Source organism: Megalobrama amblycephala, linkage group LG5, assembly GCF_018812025.1.
Source record: "Megalobrama amblycephala isolate DHTTF-2021 linkage group LG5, ASM1881202v1, whole genome shotgun sequence".
NCBI lineage: Eukaryota > Metazoa > Chordata > Actinopteri > Cypriniformes > Xenocyprididae > Megalobrama > Megalobrama amblycephala.
Window position 1 is genome coordinate 28,645,459 of NC_063048.1, and position 27,742 is coordinate 28,673,200.

Genomic DNA, 27,742 nt, shown 5'->3' on the forward strand with positions numbered 1-27,742 from the left:
CGTCCCCTTTAAATGCTCGTGCTCCCCGCCCCCGAGCTCTCGACTCTATATACATTGCATAAACAAAGTTCACACAGCTAATATAACTCTCAAAATGGATCTTTACAAAGTGTTCGTCATGCAGCATATCAGATCATGTAAGTATAGTATTTATTTGGATGGTTACAATTGATTCTGAATGAGTTTGATAGTAGCCTATGCTGCGGCTAACGGGGCTAAAGCTAACATTACACACTGTTGGAGAGATTTATAAAGAATGAAGATGCATTTATGAATTATACAGACTGCAAGTGTTTAAAAATGAAAATAGCGACGGCTCTTGTCTCCGTGAATACAGTAAGAAACAATGGTAACTTTAACCACATTTAACAGTACATTAGCAACATGCTAACGAATACAAATATCACAAAAAATATCATGATATCATGTCAGTTAGTATTGCTCCATCTGCCATTTTTCGCTGTTGTCCTTGCTTGCTTACCTAGTCTGATGATTCAGCTGTGCACATCCAGACGTTAATACTGGCTTGTCTAATGCCTTGAACATGGGCTGGCATATGCAAAAATTGGGTGCGTACATATTAAGGATCCCGACTGTTGCGTCACAGTCGGTATTATGTTGAGATTCGCCTGTTCTTCTGGGGTCTTTTAAACAAATCAAATTTACATAAGAAGGAGGAAACAATGGTGTTTGAGACTCACTGTATGTCATTTCCATGTACAGAACTATAATTATTTAACTATGCCGAGGTAAATTCAATTTTCAATTCTAGGGCACCTTTAAAATGACACAAGGGTAACATTTTTTATTTTTGGGTGAACTCTCCCTGTATGATACACTACATTGTAGAGGTTGTTTTAAATCAGAGCAATATTTGATTACTGATATGCGGATTACTGTTAGCGTGACACTTAATACATTTTTCAAATTGATATTATTATTTTTATTGAAAATGTATTATCATTGTTTTATTATTATTTACGTAGTGTATCCAAATGGATAAAGTTAAAAATTAAAAACTGCTCATAATTTAGTGTACCACTTTAAATATGTATAACTTCCAGTCTTTGTTTACATAATTGAAGGTGCCGCCTCAGACCGCCGTTGTGTTGGATTGTGCCGTTAGAGGGGGGCGAGTTTTTTTTTATTAAAAGGTGAAATATATCAGCATCAAACTTTCCATAACAGTTCATGCAAGAGAACAAAGTCCTCAAAAGTATGTAAGCAGACACTAACCCGCGATGATACTGTTAGAATATTCACTTTAATAGTTGCAAAGTTTCTTCCAACGCTTCCCCGCGTAAAGTCGTTATAAGTGAATGGTACGGTCCACCCCCTACTAGTACTGTTTTTCTTACAGCGGATGGAAGCGCTAAGTTATTCGCTGCTCCAATGATGAAGTGTCTCCGAGAATCAAGGCTTTAATTTTTAAATCTCTGTCGGATGTACGATTTCATTGATATTTTTTTCTCTCTAAGAAAAGTACAACGCAAGATTGGGAGCAGGTAAATGGGTAATATGGCAGTTAGGAGCGTCCTTTGAAGTCTATCCCATTTTCGTCGCTGGATTGATCGTGTAATTTGGAGTGAGAGGCGCTGTGTTGTTTGAAAAGCCTCATGTTTTCACCGGGTCAAGAGGAGCACTGTGCGCCCACCAAAGAGCCAGTAAAGTACGGCGAACTGGTGGTTTTGGGGTGAGTCCATACGCGCAGTTATTTTTCCTCATGTGTGTCCAATATTGACGAGTTCACCCGACTTTAGCTGTATTATTTGCTCTTTCCAAGTTACATACTTTGACGTGCTGTTGATTCTCTCACAACAGGGTTCTTCAGAAACTCTCAGGCATATTTTTGAGCCACTATTTAGTGGATAACCGCGTTTTAGAGAGTACGGAAATAGTTTGTTTACACACTTGATATTGGTGTGCAGTGCGCGAGACCTCCCAGCTCTTAAAATTCACGCGCTCACGTTACTGCACAAACGAAACACGTGCACTCCAGCGAGTGCAGTCTGTGAGCTTACGGGAGCCAGATAAATAAATGCATTTAGGCTATTATTCTTTTAATGCACGAAAAAGAAGTGATTTCAGTGAGCTTGTCGAGGATTTAGAAACATAATTATTGAATATGATGTGGATTTTATTCCATAGTGGATGGTGAGTTGGTTTAATCCCAGACACTATTATGTTCTGATCTTGATGGGACTTTCTCATGGTGCTCGTTCTTCATCTGTACGGGAAGTCATAACGAGATGAAGGGCGGTGGAGGAATTCGGAAGCAGCCCACTAAAGTTATTGGACCCCCTCCTATTCTGTGACTGAGCAAAGAGCCCGTCTCCGTTTTACAATACCCCCTCTTCGCTCTGTTGGGTTGTAAATCACAAATGTTCAGTGATCTAGAGCAGGGGTTTTCAAACCATTCCTGGAGCACTGCATATGATGGATGTCTGCATCATTAGTTTGTTAGAAGGTGCTCTGTGTGCTGATCTGGATGTGTCACACAAGAAGAGCAACAAAAGATGTTTAACATCAATGATCTCGGGTGTACTATAGAAGTTTTCCTGTTTAGTGTAGCTGAAAATTGATTTTAACCCTATTAAGTGTACTGTATCATTTTGATACACAAATTTCTAAGGCCTCTAAGTTATCTATATGATCAAAACTTTGCTGAAAAACCTGTCAATGATCTCGGGTGTACTATAGAAGTTTTCCTGTTTAGTGTAGCTGAAAATTGATTTTAACCCTATTAAGTGTACTGTATCATTTTGATACACAAATTTCTAAGGCCTCTAAGTTATCTATATGATCAAAACTTTGCTGAAAAACCTGTTGTATGCAGTTGTTGATAGTTTATAATTTTTTTATTAAGTAAAACACCTTTTAGTATAATTTTAAAAACACCCCCCCCCCCCCCCCTTAGGGTCGTGGTTCACATCTTTTTGTTTTGAAATATTTATTGATTTTTATCAATTAAATGTAGTAATAACTTTTATATTGTTAGTAATATTTCAAGATGAACACTTACTGGACTGAAGCAACTTGGATTTACCTGACTATCCATAATCTTTTTTCTTTTTCTTTTTTTCTTTAGAAAAATCATTTTAAAATGGTATTATTAAATATGACATGAGAAATGTTTGTGTACATCTCCCAATCATCATTGTATTGCATTACATTGTTTTGCTTCCCACAATAAAAACTGCAGAGTTTTGATCATAAAACTAAGCATTTATATATAATCTTACTGAGATGTATTATTAGAAGATATAGAGTGACATCTGATATTTATGTATTTTATGTAAGTAGTTCTTACTTTTTAGTTCTTACATTCTTACTTTTTGGCCACATAAATATCAGAAACTACACTAAATTGCATATTTCTGCTCAGTTTGGGCATCTGAATAAAATTGAGGTGCGTTTTTTCCCTTCTTGAGCATCAGCTCAGATGTCAATCTATATGAGCCATGAAAGCCTGATGTATCAAATATGATGCTCAATAATTTCAAAATTTCAAAATCAATTTTTTAAAAAGAGATTTTGAAAATTGTCTGAAGGTTCAAAATACTGTTCCATTTATAAAAAAAAAAATGACTTGTTTCTTGTCAGACTTATACAGGACTAATATAGCAATGAGACGTGATGCACTGAGGACTCGTGTTCATGAATCCCGAGGTCCACATGTTTTTGGTGGAGCAGCTTGTTTAAAAAGTACAGAAACTTTCAGTCTCCAATTTGTAGGCCAACCTGTCTGCAGGCATCCTGGGGTCTCTTAGAAATTTTCTGTGGTTTTTTGTTTAAAATAGTGGTTTTTGATTTGAGTAAATTAAGAAAGTCTGTGGTTAACATCACTTGAAGAGAGTTTCAGGTTTTGTTTCGTGACATAAGTGTTGTCTGATTTCACATCCTTATGGCGGTTATAGTCCTTATTCAGCAACTTGCGATTTTCACATTATGCAACTTTTGTAGAACAAAACAAAAAGGGTCTTTTCAAGTATTACATTTTATGGAACTACCTAATCCTCAGAGTGCCACAACAGGTTTCGTTTTTCTTTACGCATAATATAATTTCATAGTCAAATATGACCAAGACATGACAGCTTTTATGAGAATAATATACCCTTCAAGTGAAGTCAGGAATGACGTGTGTTCTTAGCACACGAATGACCAGGTGAACCCGTAAGTGGGAAACTCTGAATTGTACATGATGTGCAAGTTTCCGACATCAGAAGTGGCATGTTGATTTGAAACAACAGAAACTCTGATCTGTAATACAGATAAATGAGCCATATCGCACGGCTAGGAGTGTGATATTGCGTTTATACAATAGTTCGACTGCACAAGTGTGTAAATAAATACAAAACAAAAAACAACATTGGATTGTCTTTAAAAAAAAAAAGTCTTTTGTGCAGAACTACTTCCTTCCAAATTCACATCTCAAGTTGACAGTTTAACAGTTGTGATCAAGCCTCTGTTAATAATTCTAGAATGTCACTTTAGAACTAGTAACTGCGGAACGTTGAGTAGCGATATCTTTGTCTTTGTCCTTTTAAAACTTAAGGGGATTTCCCACAGCGCTAAAACATCTTCCTTGTTCTGACTCGCTCATAAAGACAGTCTTTGCCGCCATCTAATGGAGTAATGTAACTTTCATATCACAATCACTAACGGACCCTTTCTCAATACCAAATACGACATTTATTTAAAATGATATTTGAGCAAAAGTATTTAAATGAACAACAATAGCCATTATAAAAGACAATGGGAAATAAACACAAGCAAAGAATTCAGTCGAACTCGTGTTTAACCACTATCTACACAAGAGTCGGCGGCAAATTACCAAAGGACTGCCTAAGATGAAGCTGTTCTCTGCGGGTACATGAGCACTGAATGGCCGTTGACGGCCTGGAGCTCGCAAATTGTAAAATAGACGCTATGTTTATATGAGTCACATATTTGAGGTCTAAATAACTACATTCTCATCTTAAAAAAAATATTAACTACATTTCGTGACACAACTACAATAGTATTTATAAAAATAAAAAAATGGTGGATTTGCTCAACCACCATGACAGTCGCCCCAAGCAGAGTGATACAAACAGTGAAACTGTTCTAGTGCTGATACTGGGGGAATATTGCACAGCTCTGTCTCAGATATAGTTTTTTTTTGTTCATTATAATTGATTCTTATGTCTTAAGGCTGCTTCCGTGTTCTGTTTCCAACTTGAATCCATGACGCATTGTAAAAACAAATTCCCGACTCAAGGAATGAGTTTCCCAAGGCGGCATAATTTCAGAAAATTATATAAAAAGTAACTCATCTTATGACCTAAATCACATGTAACTGTAAATGTTGATCAGTAGAGGTTTGTGGTTGTTTTTTTTTTTAATTTTTTTTTTATATATGTAAAGTGAACAATCTTGAATTACAGAGTACAAAATGAATCAGATGGTATGGTAAAATGCTTGCTGTTCTTGGAGTGTTTGATTCACAGAATTTGAAACCTGGTGTGTATGAGCCAAACAGACCAATTGTAGCATATATTCCTTTAAAAAATCCACCTACCAACTTTCTGCTGCTCTGATTCATTGGGGTTGCCTGGCATTGGCTGCTGGCACACACAGAGCAGAGGCTGAAAGAGGGTATTATTGATCTGGGCACAGGCAGATCTGAGCCTCCAGTGCTCCTCTCTCTGTTCATTGTTTTCATTAGACTGACTGAGCTTTTTGATAAGGCTTTGTGGGACACAACAACCCTTGAAAATGCACCTTTTGTAATGGTGTCTTTCCTCTGTGACTGATAGCTGTGGGGAGATGGATCTTGCTGACTCTAAAGTTTCTGCCAACTCACTGAGATAGCCTTACAATCACTATCATTCAAACTCTGACCTCTGAAAGGAAGACGTGATCAACCTAAAGGGTCCCAGATGTACTGTAAAGGTCTCCCTGATTAATGCAATTAAAATTAATTAAATTGAAAAGGGATTTAACATGGTAAAAACAAATGATACTCTGTGTGCATGTGTAAAGATTCATGTGTTTTATAGTGTAGCGTGTCTAACGGCACAGAAAGCGTAGTTTGTTGACAAAAAAATTGATAGTGTATGTCAGAATAGATCTGTGAATTATGTCTCACACAGAACAAGTTTTTCCATGCTGCTCTGCTTTTTCATTGTAAACATGCACTAGACAGACACTCATGTCTTTTGCAGCGTCTTGCTCAATACGAGTTCTAAAAATGCGGGGCTTAAGTTATAATAAGTTCAAATTTTATAAAAACGCATCAAGACTTTGCTTTGTAATTCGCTGATCAAGTTCTGTGTGAATGTGTTTACGCCAGACACGACAGTTGCACTGCTTTTCCTTTGTTTTTCTATATAACATGCACTAGACAGACAAGTTTGATCTTTGGATCACATCTTTTGCAGTGTCTAGTGCGTAACACTGCGCGATCACTTGCATTTTTTTCAACTTTCTTCTACTTTTAAATTAACCAATTCCAATCGAAAACAAATACTCTGATTATGTAATCCACATGAAGGGTGCATTTCTCTCTATAGGTGTGTTACAGCAGAGATGAGTCAGCATCATCTGCTTCATCTTTGCAACCGACACTGGCTCAGAAAACACTAGTTTATTAATAAACAATTAAAATGTTATTTTATAAGAATAAACTTCTTTTTCCAAAACTTTTATAATCATTACTTTTGCCAGTGCTTTGCTGCAAGCTTTGTGTGCGCTTGAGCATGAGGCATATATTCCACCCCCTAGTATATTTAAGTAATTAAATTAATGTAAACGAGCACATAGTCGACTAATGGCTTAAATGAACGACTACTAGTTGACTAGAAAAATCTTTAGTTGGTGGCAGCCCTACTTTTTTTGCAACAACCACAAGTTTTTGTACAAAGATTGCACTTAATTTTTTTTTGCTTATATTCCCACACCTGACCTGTTACTGTGGTATCATCAATTTCAGATAAACGTGTCCTTGAATGGCACATCAAACTGTGATAGGCCACTCTTTATACTGCTTAGACATCATGCTGTCTCCATCTGAAAGCTGAAGTAACTGCTTTGCATTCATGTATTGTGGCACTTTCTAAGGAAACTGGTTTTAGACAGACTCCCAAGGCACCATCATGTCTAATGATCTAGAACAAATTCAAATGAGCTTTAGTCACAACCAAGCAAGTAAGTAATGGCTATTTCTCACTAAAAATTGTCATACGTTGACTAGTTTTAAGTGAGATGGCATTCTTTCCACGAACTGCTCGCACAGGATCATGAGATAAAGGCAGAAAAGGATGCATCTTCAAAGTCTGACTAGATAAAGACATCTCAGTAGACCTCAGTGGATTCAGACATGGCTTGGTTCTTTCTCAAATTGTGTAATATTTCTAGTGATAAGCATCAACAGGATGTTGAGGCCTCTCTTAAGTGCTGACATCATGCACGTCGTAGGGAGTCGATTGTAGATTAGAATTTTACCCTGAATCCTTGTTCTCATGAATGCTGTTTGAAAAGATCCAGGAAAATCTTATAGAGCAGAACAAAAACCTGAAGGACATTAGGAGCTGGACTCAATGGGATGAAGTCTTTGTATTGACAGCATTAGTCTAAGGTGTTCTGAGCACCATAATGCATTTATCTATGAGTAGCTTATTAAATATAGTAAGCTTGATCAAATGTTGTGCGAGTAGAAAATGAGTCATTTTTATGAATAAGTGACAATTACATTTTAAAGACTATACTTAAGTTTGCTTGCAACACTAAAAGGAACCTAAAGCTTCCTTTTAGTGTTGTAACTTCATGAGAACTACACATGCGGTTAGACAAGAACATTTACATTTAAATTGGGTCTGTCACGATTCCTCGATTAAATTTGAGTGCTTTATTTTAAAAAATCCTCGATTCGCAGTTTACCCATGTCGATTTAACTGACAAAATACTGGAAGTGGCGTATTCCATGGACGAGAATCCATGAACTGCATTATTAGACCTTTTTCTAAGGCTGCACAATATATTAAAACCATTTAATTATTTATATGCGTGCAGGTTACGTGTTTCTTCCAGCATCTCAGAGTGACACCGTTCACAGCAAATAAATGCTGCTCCATGTAGCTCGGTTAAAAATCTCAGTAGCTTGGTTAAAAATCTCCATCTCTGCTTATAACGTTCAATGCAATGTATGCCATTTCACCAAATTTGTAACACAAATAACTTATAAACATATGGCAATACGTCAATATGTTTCCAAAAATGCAAATTGTTGTTCATCGTGATTTGAAAATAAAAGTTTAAAGGTCATACAGAGGATCTTTCTGTTGACTGAGAAACCAAAGACTGTTAGTGAGTTTTTGAAATGAGCGCATGCGTAAGAACAACCCCCCTCCTTCACAGCTCATTTCGAGGGAACGCCTCCCAAAACTTGTGCACGAGTATTGGAACACGAGTGTTTACCACCGGCATTCGCTGTGTCGTGTTAGTGGATTCATTATGTCGGACTCACCGCAGGTAACTCATAATCTGCAGTTGTTACTCCTGTCTCCTGACAAAAACATTGTATGCGGTGCCTGTGGAGTGTGGAAAGTTACTGGAGCGCGCAGCCGCGCTCGTCTCTCACAAGGAACGTCATGGCAGTGATTGACAAGCCAGAGGGCCAATCGTTTACGAGATGATCGCGTAAACGATTGGCTGATGTTTTAAGGCCCTACCTCGTGCACAGATGATGTATATTAATATTATTCCTTTCAGTCCACCTAATAAATAGTCTTTTATCAGTTAGTAAAGACAGTTTCAAGTAATATTGCAAAAATGTATAAAACAAAACATCCTCTTTAGCACCTTTAAACCCTCGATATGAGTTTGCATGTCATCTGCGTGTTCTTGTTCAACAAATTACAGTGGCTTTAGCATTTCTATCATAAAGAAGTGGCTAAATAGTGAAGGTTAAGTGAACAGTTAAGTTAAATGTTGTTTGGCCAATATTAAACAAGGATTTGACGTTTAACAACAACTATTACCATTGTTATAATGCATAATGTTTATTATATTATGTATATTGCGTTTTGTATTTTAACGGTGTTCAATAAAACCACAGAATTATTTGCTTTTTATACTTTATTTGAACCAATTGTTGTTAGCGCCTCATTATGTATGTTTTTTTAAGTCATTTTAAAGGCTATTGTTCACTTAGGTCTGTTTTTATTACATTTTATAAAAAACAATTAACATTTTATAAAAATCAATTAATCATCAAATAATCAACCGATTACTCTTTTACCAAAATAATTGTTAGTGACAGCCTCAGTTTAAATCATGTTACTCGTGGGTTGCACCAATTTCTATGATGTACCAAAGCCAACAAGCTTACGATTCATATTTAAATTCAACCACACCTGATTTAATAATGTAGGTGGATGTTGTTGGATGTACTATACCTTAATGAATTAATGTCCTATTTATTTCATTTTATTCACTGATCAAATCTATGGACTTGTTAGTGTTTTCTGTGCTGACTTGGGCTGGAAAATCAGAAAGTAATTGTTTGGTGACTTATTATGACTTTGTAAAATAATCATATTGTGATTACAAATTGAGTTGTCTGAATTTAAGGCTGATATAACAATGGCATGATATCACTTTGAAACAGTAGCTCTATGAATGCTGTGCGACACCTTTTCTCTCCTAAATGAAGTCCTGTTTTGCTCCTATTATGCTGCCAGTAGAAACAACTTGCAGTGTAATAGTGTTCAAAAAAAAAAAAAATCTGACCTCAGTTGATCTTATTGTAAAAAAAACAAACAAAAAAAGCATGAAAAGGAACGGTTTTCTTTGCATTCACATTGTACCTGTATCTTGCATGCAGTGTTACAGTAAAAACCTCATGTCTTTATTTTTATTTTTTTGTGGAAAATGAAAACATTTGATATTCTGTATGAATGTATATCATTCTAAATGTGGCGGCCTGTGTCATTTTTATTTTGTATCAAAAACATTTAAAATTTTGCAAATTTGAAGATACAATGTATTTAATGCTCTTTTCAATCGAGCCGTACATCTTCGAACACTGCTGGAGAGGGAGTTTGGGTGGGCGAACCTCTCTGAGGCTGCTGGAATCACTGTATCACGAGCTCCTTGTGTGCTGAATATGTGTAGCGCCGTCCCTATTCTTTGAAGCACATGCCGCATACTGTCTATACATTCATTTAATTGTGGTTTGATAATCGTTTAGCGGCACGGTTAGTTACAACAGCACTGTTTTGAATGAGTGGCATTACAGTACATAAGAAATCAGTGTGGTTTTCTGGATTCTGTTTTTCTAATGTAGCAGAGATCTGTGAAGCAATGAAGCACCATTTTCTTGAACTGGAAAATGATATTCTGTGTTTGACTCCTTAAAGTGACAATACCATATGTGTTATCTAATTTTTGCTTTTCTTTACTTAAACAGGTACAATGGTTCACTCCCCAATGGAGACAGAGGGCGAAGGAAAAGCCGATTTGCCCTTTACAAGAGAGCCAAAGCAAATGGTGTCAAACCTAGTACTGTACACATCCTTAACACACCACAAGCCAGCAAGGTAATCTCATATAAAACCTCAACTTGTAGCTGTACTGCCTTTTTGTACAAATTATTTTGTCAGATAAATACCTTAACCAAGTTTTTGTTTTTAGTATGTGTATATATATGTATGTGTGTATATGTGTGTGTGTATAATATAATATAATATAATATAATATAATATAATATAATATAATATAATTTTTTTTTTTTTTTTTTTTTTTTTTTCCCTCATATTTTGATGGTTTAAGCAAACTTGTAGGGTCATTAAAAACAAATATCTCCTCCAGACATCACTTTTGGTCTCTATTGTATGTTTGGTGTGGTTGGTGCCACAATAGTGCTTTTTAAGACCCTGCTTACTGTGGACTGATGGGCTCCAATCATCACTAGTGCACTGCTGCATTTTTCCAGTTGCCAAAAATGTCTTCATTACTTTCATTTCTGCAGTTAGAGCATTGATCTGAGAATGGGAGAAGTTATCAAATTTCTTACAAAAAGAGTACCTTGACGATCAAGCCTGTATCATTTTATCACTTATCTGTATCATTTATATCTTCATTGGAAAGTGCATGGTCTCCTCCTCTCTGCTGCCATCATGTTATTCCTAACTAGGTTAGGATACATCTCCAGCACTCTTAAAATAATTTCGTAGCTGAGACATGGGCTGCATCCGAAATTGCATACTCCACAGGTGACAAAAGATGTCCAAATTCACAGTACTCATAAAAGAGTAGGCACAAAGTACCCGGATGACCTGCTACTTTCGGCGAGATTCTGAAGTGTGCATATGATGGACACTTTATTATTACATGAGCCCATGGGAGAAGATTTGTGAATGTCACTGAAGCAATGCAACTGACGCTGGTAGGTCACGTGATAACGACAGTATGGCAAATGTAGTACAGCCGGATTACATTCATACTACACACACCAGTACTATATAGAACATACCTTTTAAGTAATTACTTGTTCAAAATAAGTAACTACCCAAGAGAGAATGCAATTTCAGATGCCGCCCTAGTCTTAACACTTAGGAACCTTTATAAATCATGCATATTTAAGTCTAGGACTAAGATTAAAATTATGTCATAATTTTGTTATTTGTTTGGTTTTATTTGTGGCAGCATATGCCATTGCAATGTGAAGTATTTAGAATCACTGAAGAGAGAATTGGGAGGCATCAGAGATTTTTATTTTTTTGCCCTTCTCACTCCCACCCCAATAATATACTATTATAAATAATCTGACATTAATGGCACAACCGAATGCTTTGCCCTTTTGAAGGTGTGGCCTTTCAGTTTATATTTTACAGCAAGGGTGTGTCAACTCATTTTAGATTGTGGGCCATGGGGAAAGGTTAGCTTAGGGGGCTGATTTTTGTTTGTTAAACCATGCCATACCCATGCAAGCGCATGATAAACGCATGCTCTTCTGGAGCTTGTGAAGTCCAGAATCAACTTTATGCAATAGCAATACATGGAATTTGAAATGAATTCTTTCACAAGACTTTCCAGCTCCACACAGCAGGGAGAAGTTGTGGAGTATGTTGGATCATTGCCCAAGTTGTAAAGCTGCGCAATGCAATGTTTCGTTAAGAAGCATTGTGATTTCAGTTACTCCACAACATTGGCTACGATAGCATATTTAACCCCACCTTTTAAGTCTCTGCTTGCTACTGGAACATTCTTCAGAGATTTACAGGGTGGTACTAAACATGGGTGGAGTTGAGTTGTAAAACGTTTACTGTCATTCAGAGCAGCCGCTACCACTAAACAAAACTGTGCTGATACTTTGCCATCTCCAGATGTTATTGTAAAATGCATGGAGCTGGATCACAGACTATCCTTCCCTCTGGTACTTAAAGTTTTATGGGTGACGCATTGTTTGATATGTTTGAATGATTTAATCAGCCAGACCACAACTTTCAATTCCAGCCCACATTATTCCAACTCCAGTGGTAGTATTTTGATTGTAACTTCTATCTCATTGACTTAACTTAGACATGTGATTTTAATGTGGTTGGTGACTCCTCTGTGATGATTGCTGATGACTGCCTTTTTCCAGTCAGCTGAAGGCAAACTGCCAACAGCCGTCATTGTCTGAGGAGATCTTTCTCAATGATAGCTGCTTCATTACAGCATTCAACTTTTGTTCTGTTCCAAAACCTAGTGAGCTGTCCAACTAGACTGCATTTTAAGGCCATTGGCATTAGGGATGCTCCAGTCAGGATTTTTGCAGCTGATACAGACTACCGATTGATTGACCGATACCGATCCCAAACATTCAAGCTTTATGTAAGTGAGATGTAAGCTCTATGTTGACTATCACTGTTAACCTTACACCCTCAAGGCATTTTTAATGACTTCACGTGATTACAGAACCCCTCTCGCCAAAAAAAAACCCCATTGTATCAAGTACATGGTCTCATAACCTTTCAAATTTTGAAGGAAAAAAAAAAGATTATTTTGATAATGTTTGGAGGTTCTTATGTTACAACACTGCTGAGAAAACCCCAGAAAAAGTGATGCAATTTGAATTATTTTGTTGTTATTCATGCTTGACATGATGACTATTAGAAAGTATATATGATGTGTCATAAAATCAAGTTTGGGCTTGTTCACAATCATGTCAACTGGATCTGGGCCAAATTGTGTGCTGATATCTCAAAGCAATCAAAAGATATGGCATTTGGAATCCTTTTTTTTTTTTATATAAGTCCAAAAACCTTTCCAAACAAGTGATCTGAGTGTTTTACTGAACAGAACTACTTGCATGTTTAAAGGTCACAAAGATAAAAATCTTTATAATTATATAGAATAACAAGTAATAAGATCCTGGAATTGAGACGACCTGCTCTAAATAAAAATGTAATTTACTGTGGTTTAATGTTTTGCAAAGTTGCAAAGCAGAACATAGCTAAAAAGCCTCATCTGTATGCTGTTTACATGCGTTTTAGCTAGGGGTGTAACGATATATCGCAGCACGATTTTTTTGCGCTTTATGTATCGCAGAGTGGTGGCGATACTTTTACGATATGACTGCAGTTTAATCCTATTGGTTAAGCTGCCGACATGACCTACTCTGCAACTGCTATGAAAGCTTGAACTGAACATTAGTAGGGCAACATGAGTTCGGCTGAAGCTGAAATTGAAGATGGCGATACTTTTACGATATGACTGCAGTATAATCCTGTTGGTTAAGCTGCCGACATGACCCACTCTGCAACTGCTATGAAAGCTTGAACTGAACATTAGCAGGGCTTTCATCGTGGCTTTCTTTCACCACAGTGCCACTGCAACAGCTGTGCCCACGGAAAAGCAAAAGATGCTTGCGATTGCTTTGCTTTAAGATCTGTCTTGGGCTTCTTAATTCTAATTTCATGATAAATTTAACTTTTTTTTTTTTTTTTTCTTTTTTTTTTTTTTCAGTGACAGACAGACCTATTCAGTTGTTAATTTGAATACAGGTTTTTCTTAACTTGAAATGTGATCTTTTATGTACAACAAAGAAAGTTATTAATGTTAATATTTGTTAAATAAATCTGTTATTTGAATTTTTCATTTTTAAAATTGTTCAAAATATCGTCATAAGTATCGTATTGTGAACCTGGTATTGAGATGCGTACCACATCGTGACCTGAGCATATCGTTATACCCCTAGTGTCAGCGGCAACTTCTTAGTTTTAAATGGCATTACGATTGTGTTGTGTGATTGGCCTAATTAAGTGACTACCGATTGAGTCATAGAATGTGATTATTGTCTGATGCCGATCAATCCGAGCATCTCTAATAGGCATGTCATAGACAGGCTGGTTAAATAGACAAACTGTTAATGCTTTGAGTATAACAATTCATTGGGAGTTATTCATTATATCAGTAAGCACTGTTTCTGAATCTACACAAGTTCAATGCTGGATTTGCACAAAGGCTTTTACTGAAAGATAAAGCAGTTCCCACTTTAAAAGCAGAAGCTGCTGTTTATTGGCTTCAAACTGTAAGTACGTTTGTACATGTCTTTTTAAACGTATAGTTCGGTTGCTATTTTTGGTTGCATCAAGGACGTAATCAAAGACCATTTTTGCGTTTTTTTTTTTTTTTTTTTTTTTTTTTTTTTTTTGCTTCGCTGGCCAGTTAGCTAAATTCTATTGCATACTTCTCCAACAAACACCAACAAACTGATCATAGACAAACAGTTGTTCATGCTATATATTAAACGCTGCCTTTACAAAAATGCTACTACTCAGTCATGTATTCGGCTACAGTAAGGCTTTAATCAGGATAAAACGGTATATTGAAAGCTTACAAACAGCAGTGACAGCATATCTAAACACTTTGACACAAATAAAAAATGAAATGCAATTCATAAACGTCCTTTAAAATGCCACGATTGCAGAGGTTCTGCTTGACCCTCTTCATCTGGGTCTGATTCGGGCTCAATTTGATAGAGCAATATAGACGCCATTATTTACATTTCCACCAAAGCACACGTAACCGGTAATGGTAAGGGGCGTGGCGTTTCTGGACACTTCAGCGAATCAGGATACACTAGGCCAGCTAACCAATCTGAGCACATTGCGTATTTTGTAGGGAGTGGCTTCATAGACCCAGGAAGTCAAACGAGCCGTTCGAATGACATTGGAAACGGAGGTGTAGAGTAAAGGTAAAATATATGAAAAATACTGCATTTTCAAAAAAATTAAGCATTAAGACATGTTAAACGGCGCCCCAAAAACACAATCAAGCCTAGAAAAAAAAACATTGAACCACCCCTTTAAATAATTCCTGCCCAAGGCATATGCAGAATAAGAAGTGGAGGCCTGGTTGAGTTGTGTTAATAGTGTTGAAACTTGCAATTATGACATTTCCGCATTCAAAACAGTTGACCAATCAGACCTCCTTTTCAGAAGGAGGGGCTTCATAGAGAACGGAACTAAACCGAGCGTTACTGACAGACTGGGAAGATAGGTGCTGCAACAATGTAAATTTATGTGGAATTTATGTGGAAAAGGTTTAAAATTGCAATGCAATGTAAATTTTCACATTTAGTGACCTTTTCAAAAAGGTTTATAGAGGACAACCAACTTGAAGGAGGTCACCTACAAGTGGCCAATTGTTCATTGTGCTTGTTTGGTCCAACAGAGCAGAACCCTAAAGCTACGTTAGGTCACAGGCTGAGAATAGCCATGGCATTGTGCCACCTTACATCCATTATCCTTCCTATCTCCTCAATCTTTACCTACCTGATTCTAGCAGGGCTGTATGCTTAAAGTTTTCTGAAGTTTAGTCCTTAATAGACTTGCCACAATATCATAATTTTCACACTGGTCTGTGTTTAAATGTATATTAGGTTAAAACACACTGTCTTGCATTATTTTTAATTTGAAGTGAAAAATAATAAAGGAAATTGAATTTATAAATTTTAAACAAGAAAAACTTACAGCAACTATACAATAAGACTATTCTATTTGTTAAGATATTGATATTGTTGTCATAATGTTCTATACATATACCATAAACTAACATAAAATAAAACCCTGGTATCGCCCATATTATCATAGATGGCAAGTCTTTGAAGCACAGCTCTGTCTTGCTTTCTCAGTTGACTGAAGGTGTGAAAAACAGCCAGTCGCACTGCAAAACATAACCCGTTCGCAAGCTTTGATTGGGTCACATGCACTGGTGCGTCTAAATATTGTTCCGGTCGCATGCAGTAAATTTGCAAATGTGACTGAAGTCACACTGTAGAGCCCTGTTTAGTTAGCTTTTAAATTTTGTCTTTTTTGGTGTCATTTAAAAAAAAAAAAAAAGAAAAAAGAATGTGATATATTTGTGCCATGTTTGTTTTACAGAAAGACCCAGGCTCCGTAATTGAAGTCCCATGAACGCAAGGAATGTTTTCTTCTCGCCATGAAACTCGCTGGCATGCTGTATTTTTGGGGAAGTTTTGTTACTGTTGGCTGCTTATTATCCGTCCGCAGTGCCTCGTCAGAGCTGAAAATAGCCCAGCGCACAGTCATCTGTGAATCACGCTGTTCTTTGGGGTCACAGTGCTCTGAGGTGAAAGGCCTTCCATGTCTCCAGGCGTCGGTCTGAAAGGGTTAACTAAAAAAAACGACCAGTTCTCCAGCAGTGACACAAGTGCAGCTGCATCATTGTAATGTTAAAGTTGAACAAAGAACAGGCTCTGCGATTGCTCAGTGCACCAGCGAACTCCTTTCAGATAATGGGTCACAAAATGTCACTAAACTATTCCAGGAACAATATGTGATTGTTCATGGATGTCTTGGAGGTTTTTTTCAGAGGTTAGAGTTGTTGCCACTTGCACTGTGGGCTGTCCAGTGCTGATGGAGGGTACAGTTGAATTGGATCCTGTGGCTTGAGGTTGGTGGCCGCAGCATCTCATCATGTGTTTACAACAAACGTGAGGCCCAAGCTGCTCTGGCGTCTCACAGATGGAGCTGCTTCGTATACACTGTTGCCCAACGGGTGCGGCTCCACTACGTCTATTGTTTGGGGTGTTTTTTGTAGCTTTTGTGGCCCACTGTAAAACGGCAGTGGGAGGTGGGGGATTGCTGGATTGACCCCCTGTTGTGACCTGGCAGTGAGCATGGAGAGCTGCCTAATGTTTCACCCTCAAGCCTCTTTGTTCCACTTTACTATGGGCACAAATGTGCCACCAACAATAACGTCCAAAATTTTAAACTGGAAGCCGGTCATACACGCCAAACTGTGAGTCCCGTCACAACATTGATAGAGGCTGGGTGGGTTTGATAATAAATTAACAATATTGTGACATTTTCCCTTTTGACAATGCTTAGTATATCTGTGCTTATGTATTTGTTCTGAAATGGCTAAAAAGGCAGAATGTCTTTTGAATCCATAATTGTGATCAAATGGCTAATCTTCCACAGCCATTTAGATAAATTATTAATGCAAATAATACATTAAAATCTACTAAGTGATAATTGCATAATTTTTTTTTTTTTTTTTAATTATTATTAAATGAACACCGGGAAGAATATTCGATTTTGTATGTATGTGCATCAGCATAATATTAGTTAGCGTAATACTTGCCAGCCAATCAGATTTCTTCCTGGACAGTTTATATTATATTATATTATATTATATTATATTATATTATATTATATTATATATTATATTATAATATATTATATTATAATATATTATATTATAATATATTATATTATATTATATTCTTTACAAGTTTCTTTTAAACTTGCTTGTGTTACCTTTTTATTTTTTTTTTTTTTAAACAGTCCATTATATTTACTAAAAATCACAGGAACAAAAATCTAATTTCAGTTGCGTACTACTTGCTTGTTGCTTACAAATTTGAAGCAGCTTGTTAAAGGCACAATATGAAAGATCTTTTAGATTGTCATTGCGTCTCCTGTCAATGACGTCATATCTGCACTTCCTTGGATTTCCAATTTTACTAATATTGATCTAGATTACTGCAAAGTGCAACAAGTCTCTCATAGCAGCCACTGAGCAAACGCAAAGAGTATTGCTATAACATACTCAACACACTCAAATGTATTTAGTATGATTAATTTTTTTTTAACCATGTAAAACAGCGCTGCATTACCCCACAAAAGCATAATAAAAGCTCTGCTGGACTCGAGACTGGTGTTTCGCGCAGGTGTCTTTCATTAGCATTCGCTCCAGCGGCCTTGTCCCGCTCCCACGGCTCTTGACCCATCCTGCTTTAGTAAAACTAATACATTAGCTCATCCATGAACATGATTTCCGTCCGAGTCCGTCGGATTGCTTTCCATTGGTTGTGGAGCTGAAGACAATGACTGTGATTCCACACTCGTTCGTGGTGTCATGAGCTACGCCTTGGTTTTGAATAAGCAATCTCTAGTGGCGAAAATGACACATTGTGCCTTTAAGAACCGTTTGAAAGTGCTGCACATATTTCCATTTTTCAATTCATAACATATACAGAATATAACTGTAAAATGTAAGCTATGCACTGGGGAAAGTATCTCAATGTGCAAAGCGTTTTATATGCTTAAATGTACTTTGGATCCTGTTTGTTTTGAACTATTCATTAAGTTTGTTAAAGAACTGAAATTGTGGAATGGAATCAAACTCTATTAAAATATCTGACTTAACTCTTGTACTTGTGAGTTTTGAGACAAAGAGTGAGCACACAACTGTCCAACTGGCACTTTTTTTTTTCTTAAAGTAAAGTTGCTTAAAGTGCATTTACATGATGTCAGTTTTATGTTTGTTCCTGAACAAAACCAGTTTGAATTTTAAAAACTTTGTTTTAGGATTAGAAACTCTATATAGAGTAGACTCAGCCAGAATCACTGTTTAGTCTGGGATATATCAAGGCATATGTGGGGCGTGAAATTTTGGCTTTCAGTATGCATATGTGAACTGCTTGTGACCTCCAGTGTTATTGAGAACGGTGTTATGTGCACTCGCACAGTCCTGTGCTTAGCATATGAACAGTGGACAGTTTTAAATACAGTAATGTATTAGGTAGTGTTATATAGAAGCAAACCACCTTCCTCTCTTGGCTGTGTTTTTCCATTGTTGCACACTAGTGTAGTTACCATGACCCAGTTTCCACTCCCTCTTGAGCACACGTGATAGAGATGTGGGTAATTTGGAAATCACAGATTAGAGGAGAGAAAGGGTGAATCAGGAAGCGAGAAATAAGCACGCTGGGAAATTGGCTGTATTTAAACACTGCAGCACTGTGGTTTGTCTCAGTCCACCAGAATAATGTTCACACAGACTCTGCTTTTAAGCGAACTCAATTCGTATCGCAACTCGGATCATGCGTGCATATCTGTGATTGCTAATTTTTTTCAAGTAGAAATGATTAAGAATAGATCCCAAACCATACTTTTTCGTTTTGTTAGTCATGTGATGCGTGCTCTTCTTATGCTCTTGGCTTGAATCATGTATGATTTATTTATAACAAGCTGCATATGACAGCTGTCTCGGTAATAAATGTTTGATGGGGTGTGTTTCACATAGACAGTAAAACACTCTAAACTGTACATGTCTGTTACAGTGGTGTTTTGGTTTTGGACGAACTTTAAGCATTTACAAAGGTCAGAGTTGTTAGCAGTGCTGCTTGCTAACCTTTTCACATTTCCGTTTAAGAGGGCAAAAGGCATATAGAGGAATCATGTGAGGCCATAGCAAATATTAATGCAGCCTTCCCTTTTGCTCCACCTGCATCAAAAAAATCCATAGCAAGTTTTAAAATAAGTAGACATTGAATGAAAGAATAAATAGTCATTGATTATGCCGTTTTTGTCCTTTCAGTCAGTTCTTCTGTACCTATATTTGAAGCTATAAAGGTTTAAGCAGTGCAGTGAAATGTCAAAATATCACATTTCTCATGCAATATTCAGTCTACTGATTCATTAATTCAGCAAACAACCTTGATAACTAATAAGTGAACGATCCCTTAGCTAGATTTTTGACTGCTAAATTAATGAGCCTAAAATAATGTTTTTCTTTTTCTGAGCCATTAGTTTTTCTTTTAGCAGACAAAAAGAAAGGAAAAAAAATACATGTAGCAACTTGGCAAGTGCATAATCACTCTTTCTTATATTCACTCTGTATTTTTGCAGCAAACATTTCACAAACTACATTTTCAGAAAGTGTAAAAATCCTGTAATGTGAGAAAACTAAAAACCTTTCTCTGTGTGCCACTGTATTAGATGAGTTGTTTTATGTTGTAGCAGGAAACCCTTCCTGACAGATGCTTTTGTTGTGTTGTGACAGGCAGTGAACTGTAAGGGCCAGCACAGCATCTCCTACACGCTGTCCAGAAACCAGACGGTGGTGGTGGAGTACAGCCATGACAAAGACACAGACATGTTCCAGGTACTGTTCTGAAAAAAACAAACAAAAACAAAAACACTTTGAAATATCTTCTCCTCTGTTCCTTTGTGCATAAATTCAGTGTCTGCCTATTGACTGCGAGTTGGCATATCTCTTTCTCTCCAACTTCAGTGTGTCTGACCTCTACCACAGCTAATCAAAATCTGTGATATGGGACACAATTATATCAGCTCCCTAAGACACGTGCTCAGATACAGGGTTGCGTATGTGTGCTTGTTTTTGAGGTCTGGTCTGCGCACGAGGGATCAAGTCATACAGCTTGTAGCAAATGAGAAGAAAAGCAAAAACAGGAACCAGCAACAGAGACAAAACAGAAACTCTCTCTATAAAAAGGAAATAAAGTGGGACCGTTGCATCTTTATTTCAGTAGAAGTATTTATATACAGGATTTAGTGCACTAAGCACCTCTCTATTCTTGGGAATTTCCATCCCACTTTTAAAACTAAAATAGGCTCTTCAAACAAGCCCCGGCACATGCATGACTCTTTTCCATCCTGTTTACTGTGAAGATAAAATAGTGTAGGGACAGTAATTGTCACTCCGCTCCAAACCTTACAAAACAAATTCTGAAAGCAGTAAGTTGTTTTTGCACTTGATTTTAACCGCATATTCCTGACACACCAGAATCTTTTGCTGAAATTTGGTGATTTTAAGTTTAAAAGCAACAGTAAAGACTTTTTTACATTGTTACAAACATTTCTATTTCAAATAGATGCTATACTTTTTAAACTTTCTATTCATCAAATAATCCTGAAAATAAAAAGTCAGTTTCCACAAAAATATTAAGCAGCACAACCATTTTTAGCTGTTAATAAATGTTTCTTGCACACCAAATCAGCATATTAAAATGATTTTTGAATGATCATGTGACGCTGATAACTGAAACAATTTCAGCTGAAAATTCCCCTTTACCATCACAGGGGAAAGTTACATTTTAAAGGGGACCTATTATGCCCATTTTCACAAGATGTAATGTAAGTCTCTGGTGTCCCCAGAATGTGTCTGTGAAGTTTCAGCTCAAAATACCCCACAGATCATTTATTATATCTTGTCAAATTTGCCCATATTTGGGTGTGAACAAAAATATGCGGTTTTTGTGCATGTCCCTTTAAATGCAAATAAGATGCTGCTCCTGGCCCCCTTTCCAGAAGAGGGCGGAGCTTGCTCAACAACAAAGCTGGAGAATCTCACAAAGCCAAAATGATGATTGTCAGTAACGGTGTTCAGCCTTACGTTGTTCAATCCGGAGTCAGACACTGATGGAGAGACTTTTAGAATACTTTTAGAATGCAACTGGATGTTTCTGAATGTTTAGTGGATAAATTTATGTAGTTGCTGTGGAGTTGATTCAATTCATCAACTATAATGTGCCGTCATGTTAATCTTTTGTGCAAATCCAGCATTGACCTTTTTGTTTGTGAAGCAGTCCCGTGTAAATTGACAGCATGGTAACAACACTCTACTATAACAACTCTTCCTCATCTCCAAAGTAGCCCAACATGGCCTCGCCCCCTTTGTTGCATGTTCCCGGGGGCAGAGGTTATGCAAATTTTAGGGTTAGTGATGTCACCAACCCGGGAAGCAGCTTGTTGTAGTCCCTACCAGCCGTTTGTTGTAGTCCTTAAAAGTGATTTCTGTAAAAGAAAATATCTCCCTTTCTCTCTTACTGTTCAAAAGTGGTGTTGATAAGATTAAAATTTATCAAATTGTTATGTCATACGATGTAGCTGAGAAACTTTCATTCTTCTTTCGTATCTTAGATCGGTCGATCGACGGAGGGCCCTATTGATTTTGTGGTGACTGACACTGTGTCAGGGGGAGGGGAGAGTGAGGACACACCCATCACTCAAAGCACCATCTCCCGCTTTGCCTGCCGGGTGGTGTGTGAACGTAACCCGCCCTACACGGCGCGCATCTACGCTGCAGGCTTTGATTCTTCCAAGAATATTTTTCTCGGAGTAAGTGTGTTCTCTTGCCTGGTCTTAACATGGAATTGTCTGTGGGATACATTTCTCATCAGAGTTACAAGAAGCTTTATTAAGCTTTTATTTATATATGCTTGTGTATGTGCTGTCTGGTGAAGTATCCACTTCTGCTGATCCAGTGGAACTGATCTAAACTTACCTGGTAAATATAGGTGTGTCTGGCTAACTGGAATGACTCACCCATGTGTAACTAAAAGAGTGCACACATTTTTGTTTATGTATAGTAATTAAGTCTCTCTCTCTCTGTAGGAGAAAGCAGCCAAATGGAAGAATCCAGATGGTCACATGGACGGGCTGACAACCAATGGTGTGCTAGTCATGCACCCACGGGGCGGGTTCACAGAGGAGTCCAAGCCTGGTGTGTGGAGGGAGATATCAGTGTGTGGAGATGTTTACACGCTGAGAGAAACACGGTCTGCTCAGACTCGAGGCAAACTGGTTAGTGCGTCAGCTGCATCTGCTCGATTTAGTTTACAGTGTAGCCAGTCTCATTCAATCATCAGTTCACTTACAATTCTTTTTACAGTTGTGTTGTAAATTCAAGCTTAAATTTAAAGGAATACTCCACCCAAAAATGAAAATTCTCATTTACTCTCCATCATGCTGTCCCAGACTTTTTCTTCAGATTAACACAAACGGATATTTTTAGAAAAATGATCCATCTCTGAGAACATATAATGCAAGTGGATTGAACCATCAAAATTGATGCTTCAAAATCCACAAAAAACATTGAAGCATCAACTTTGAGGGTTCAGTCCACTTGGATTGTATGGACTCACAGAGATGGATTATATCTCATTAAATAATGAGAGAATTTTCTTTTTTGGATGGAGAATCTCCTTAACCAATTGAAGAAACCATCTAGATTTGATCATGTCAAATCATGTTAAGGATGACCCCTAAGCTGAGTATTAAAGACGTCCTGATCACCATGCCCTGACTAGGACACTCTAGCTTTTTGCAAGAGAAGTAGCAGTACTTAGTCAGACCATTTTTTTTTTTTTTTTTTTTTTTTTTTTTTTTTTCTTCAGTGTTTAGAAAGTTCAGTGTTTAGAAAGTTTTCTTTGTGCTACATGTTAAATTTAAATTCTGGGAGAAGGTTAAAGATGGTGTTTTAAAAGTGTGTAAAAATGTTTAACAACTTGGACTGCTTTGCTTTCTTTAGGCTAAGTTAATTTGAGTTATTTAGAGCTGTACTATATAAGTGTCAACAGTATGTTTGAGTTTTTGAACCTCTAGCTCCTCCTAGAGGACAAATGTGGTTCTGCACTTTTGCATTGTTACCAGACCACCAATTTCAATACCACAGCAACTGTTTTGCTAATGAACACTGCAAAAGGTAATTATTAACTCATATATCCATGAGTTTTAATTTATTACTGTTTACTTTTGTTTACTTTTAAGAAAACTGTAACAAATTACAAGCAATAGAAAACACAAGTACCCAAATTAAATAAACTGTGCTTGAAGTTTATCAGGCATCTACTAGCAGTATCTAATACATTTTTAGAAATTGAAGAACAATATCCATACATCCATCAAGCCGCTTGTCTTTTGTGGGGTTGGGAGAATGCTGCTGTTGATACCGATGCAAAATTTAATGTCTCCAATTGACCCATGCTGCATGTCCTTGGGTTGTGGGGAAAACCGGAGCACCCAGAGGAAACCAACGCAGACACAGGGAGAACATGCAAACTAGAACTTTTCCACTGAAATGGTTCAAGCGTGGGTTCTGGGTCGGTCCCAATTCTCAAACTGTTCCATGTTTCCACTGCCTGAAATGGGGTTCCAGGCCAGAAAGATCAGTTCAAACTTGCTGGTCTTGAACAGAGCCGGGAGGGTGGAGAAATGCTGATCCCGTCTATGGCGTTCTCATGGAGAAATGCTGTGTTGCACTAAATTGCTCCTTGTGTATAAATATATAAAACGAGAGAGTGAGTGAATCAGAATCTTGTCACCATTCCATTGTCAAGACTGTACAAACAAGCAGCTGATTTGCGACAGGCTGGCCAAAAACTGTCCGAGAATGGGCTCTGGCACGCGTGAATTTATCATCTACTCTTACTAGAGTTATGGTTGTAAAGCCCTTATGGTGTAATTTGACACTGACTATGTATTCAAACACTACTGGCTGCGTGCTACTTATGATTAAGGCAGACTGTTACAAACCGTTGGCTAAACTTGCTGACCAGCTCAATGGGGAAAAAATCTGACAGTGTAATTTTGCCCTTCAGGTATTCTTGTTGTAAGGCAAACTGGGTTCAAAGGTCAAGACAGACATTAGAGCAAGCCTTTCTGTTTATCAGACCTGTGATAGGAACAGTTAACCAGTTAGACTTCAGTGAAAATCAGTTGTATTTAATTAACATCTTGGGTCCTCCTGGCTCAGCTGGGAGTCAACTTTCTGTGTGGTGTTTGCATGTTCTCCCAATGTTTCCTCACATGCTGGTTTCCTCGCAACCCTACACACAGTAGGACAAGTGTTTTGGAAAGTGGATGGATGGAATGCTTGTAATGAATGCATTGCTCAGATGTTTGTTTTATGTGTCGCTCAGGTGGAGAGTGAGAGTAACGTCCTGCAGGACGGCTCTTTGGTTGACCTGTGCGGAGCCACACTGCTCTGGCGCACAGCCGACGGACTTTTCCACACCCCTACTCAGAAGCACCTGGAGGCCTTGCGGCAGGAGCTGAACGCAGCCCGGCCTCAGTGCCCTGTGGGCCTCAACACTCTGGCATTTCCCAGCATGCAGCGCTGTAGCCGTGCCCTGTCCAACGTACCCACTCAGGAGGACAAACAGCCCTGGGTCTACCTTGCCTGTGGCCACGTTCACGGCTACCACGACTGGGGCCACCGTTCTGAACGAGACCCCAATGCTCAAAGAGAGTGTCCCATGTGCAGAACCGTGGGCCCCTATGTTCCTCTCTGGCTTGGATGCGAACCGGCCTTTTACGTAGATACTGGCGCACCGACGCATGCCTTTGTACCTTGCGGCCACGTGTGCTCTGAAAAGTCAGCCCGATATTGGGCGGAGATTCCTTTACCGCACGGCACCCACGCTTTCCATGCTGCCTGCCCCTTTTGCGCCACCCAACTCAATCTGATGCAAAAGTGGGCCAAGCTTATCTTTCAGGGGCCTGTAGACTGAGCGCATAGAGGAGGTCACAATGAACTGGTGGACGGTGGATTATTACGTAATTGAAGTGGAATCCATTATGCTGAAGGACAGTTGGTAGAAGGCGCGAATAAGGACCGATTCATACCACAAGCTGTGAAGCTGCCCTTGAAATGCTTATGCTGGAGAGCAGGTTTTTGCTCCGATGACATGGTGAATGACAGGAGATGTCCGTCATGATTTCCTGACAGTTATTTTGTCTACCGACCTACAAGATGTCAATTCACACCCAGCATTACCACATCACTCAGGAGATTTAATACATTTATATATAGGATTCTTGGCTTTAGATTCAAGGTGCTTCGTTCGGTTCTTGATGATCATCCTTCCTGTGGAGTTTTGTTGCTTTAATAATCCTTCCGGTGAATTCCAAAGAACTTGATTATCTGGTTCTAGTGTGTCGAGTTGGAACAAAACTCTGCAGGATGGTTGGAACCCCAGGAGCAGGATCCATTTATTTTAAGTATTTCTATGTGTGGGAACTCCCATATCCTAAATTCCACTGAGGGCTTCTACAAGGATCCACATGTTGGAGCAGTGATTTGGGAACTGCAATAAAATGGTGTTTTCCAAAGATAAAAAAGGGTGATTGGTTAGTTTTTATTTTATCCTTTACATGAAGAGCTACCAACATAACACTCCTTAAGGTTTCTGCAGGAATACTGATCAGCCACAGTGGATGCTTCGTTTTTCAAATGGATTGTGTACAATGGAATTAGAGTAACTTGTCATGTTTAGCCTAGTCCTCCATGTTCACCTACTTCAGTGATCTCAAGTATTTGGAAACTAACACATTTTTTCATTTTTGTCTCAATGGTAGAAGATTTTAAGCTTTGATGTAAAGGTATTTTTATTCATACCGGGGTAACCGGTAACAAAATTAACAAAGGATGTTGCCAAATATTTTTAACAAATAGTTTGTAACTAAAAGTATAGTACCTGGTGTAATTTTTACCACTTGAAAAGCGTGTTCCAAATATTGGTAATGTTCATTGCTTGCCATTTTCCCTTCATTTTCCACATGTCGATGTTGCTCTACAATCAAAGCGGATGTGAAAATTGTGGACTATTCTGCAATCAGCATCTAGACTTTTCCCAAATGTGGAAAATTATTCAATTGAGATTGAAAACAATGATGGTAGAGGTTTGACGTACAGGTAACAATTTCTTACTGGTCAAAATTCATTCTATTTAAACTGTTTTATAAGCTTGTAATGAGATTAAAATGACTTATTCCACTATTTTCCTAAAATTTATACAGAGATGGTTTCTTATAACTAAAGACATTTTTACAGTGGTGTCAAAGAAGTGTTGTTGTTTTTTTTTTTTTAGGCACACTGAAGGGTATTTTTTTAAACTGTTGCATTTACAGAGCCTTTTTTTTTTTCCTTTTTACTCACTGAAAAGTATTTTACTACACAAAAGCCCATGTACAGATTGTTTGTTTGTTAAAACAGATACTAATATATTTATTCAATATGTACTTTACTGTGTGGTAGGTGTCTGTATGAATGTATCAGCCTGAACAACATCTGGTCATCATTCATTTAAGTGCATGCTGCGTCCTCATACTTGTGTACAGTTGGTAGTCATAATTTCTTTGATGCTCAAGCCTTCTGGTCATGCTTGTTTTTGCAAAATAACCCAAGATTCCTACCACACTCAATGTTACTTTCAGACCCAATATGAACACTGTAAAATGTCACCTTAGATTTCATGTGTAAATGAAATATTGAAATGTTCTGTCGTCTCTTTATATATTTTGGATATTCAAGCAGTTCTTGGGGCGTAAACACCTTGTGTGATAAACATACATTTAGAGGGATGTTCTGTAAAGCGGATTTTTTGTTTTCTTGAAACATATTGTGAAATCGTCACACCAAAAGCAGAATGAACTGGGAATGGGAAGTATATTTACTTAAGCAAAGCTACTGTTTATTAATAATGATGCTGATATGAGGCTGTTCCATGTAGCATTAAAGGTAGGGTAGGCAATTTCGGAGAGGTTAGCAATAGCAAGCTAGCTTTGAAAGCATTAGATCCCACCCTTCCTTCACAGCACTTTCCAAAGCCACGCCTCCTCCAAAACACATGAACGCACACAGCCAGAGCAGAGTCTGC

The 27,742-nt window shown here is 37.8% G+C and overlaps 1 protein-coding gene across 2 annotated transcripts; it reads left to right on the forward strand.

The window, feature by feature from the left end:
- The first annotated feature begins 1,340 nt into the window (after nucleotides 1-1,340).
- On the forward strand, nucleotides 1,341-27,364 carry peli2 (pellino E3 ubiquitin protein ligase family member 2). 2 transcript variants are annotated; one of them, XM_048191680.1, is made up of 6 exons: nucleotides 1,341-1,693; nucleotides 10,451-10,580; nucleotides 20,344-20,445; nucleotides 22,224-22,421; nucleotides 22,698-22,886; nucleotides 25,004-27,364. In XM_048191680.1, the coding sequence occupies exons 1-6, from the start codon at nucleotides 1,617-1,619 to the stop codon at nucleotides 25,592-25,594; spliced, it is 1,287 nt and encodes a 428-aa protein (XP_048047637.1). In that variant the 5' UTR covers nucleotides 1,341-1,616; the 3' UTR covers nucleotides 25,595-27,364. The 2 variants fall into 2 exon arrangements, with proteins under 2 accessions (XP_048047637.1, XP_048047638.1); XM_048191681.1 differs by lacking the exons at nucleotides 1,341-1,693; nucleotides 10,451-10,580 and adding an exon at nucleotides 11,680-12,858.
- The last annotated feature ends 378 nt before the right edge of the window (nucleotides 27,365-27,742 follow it).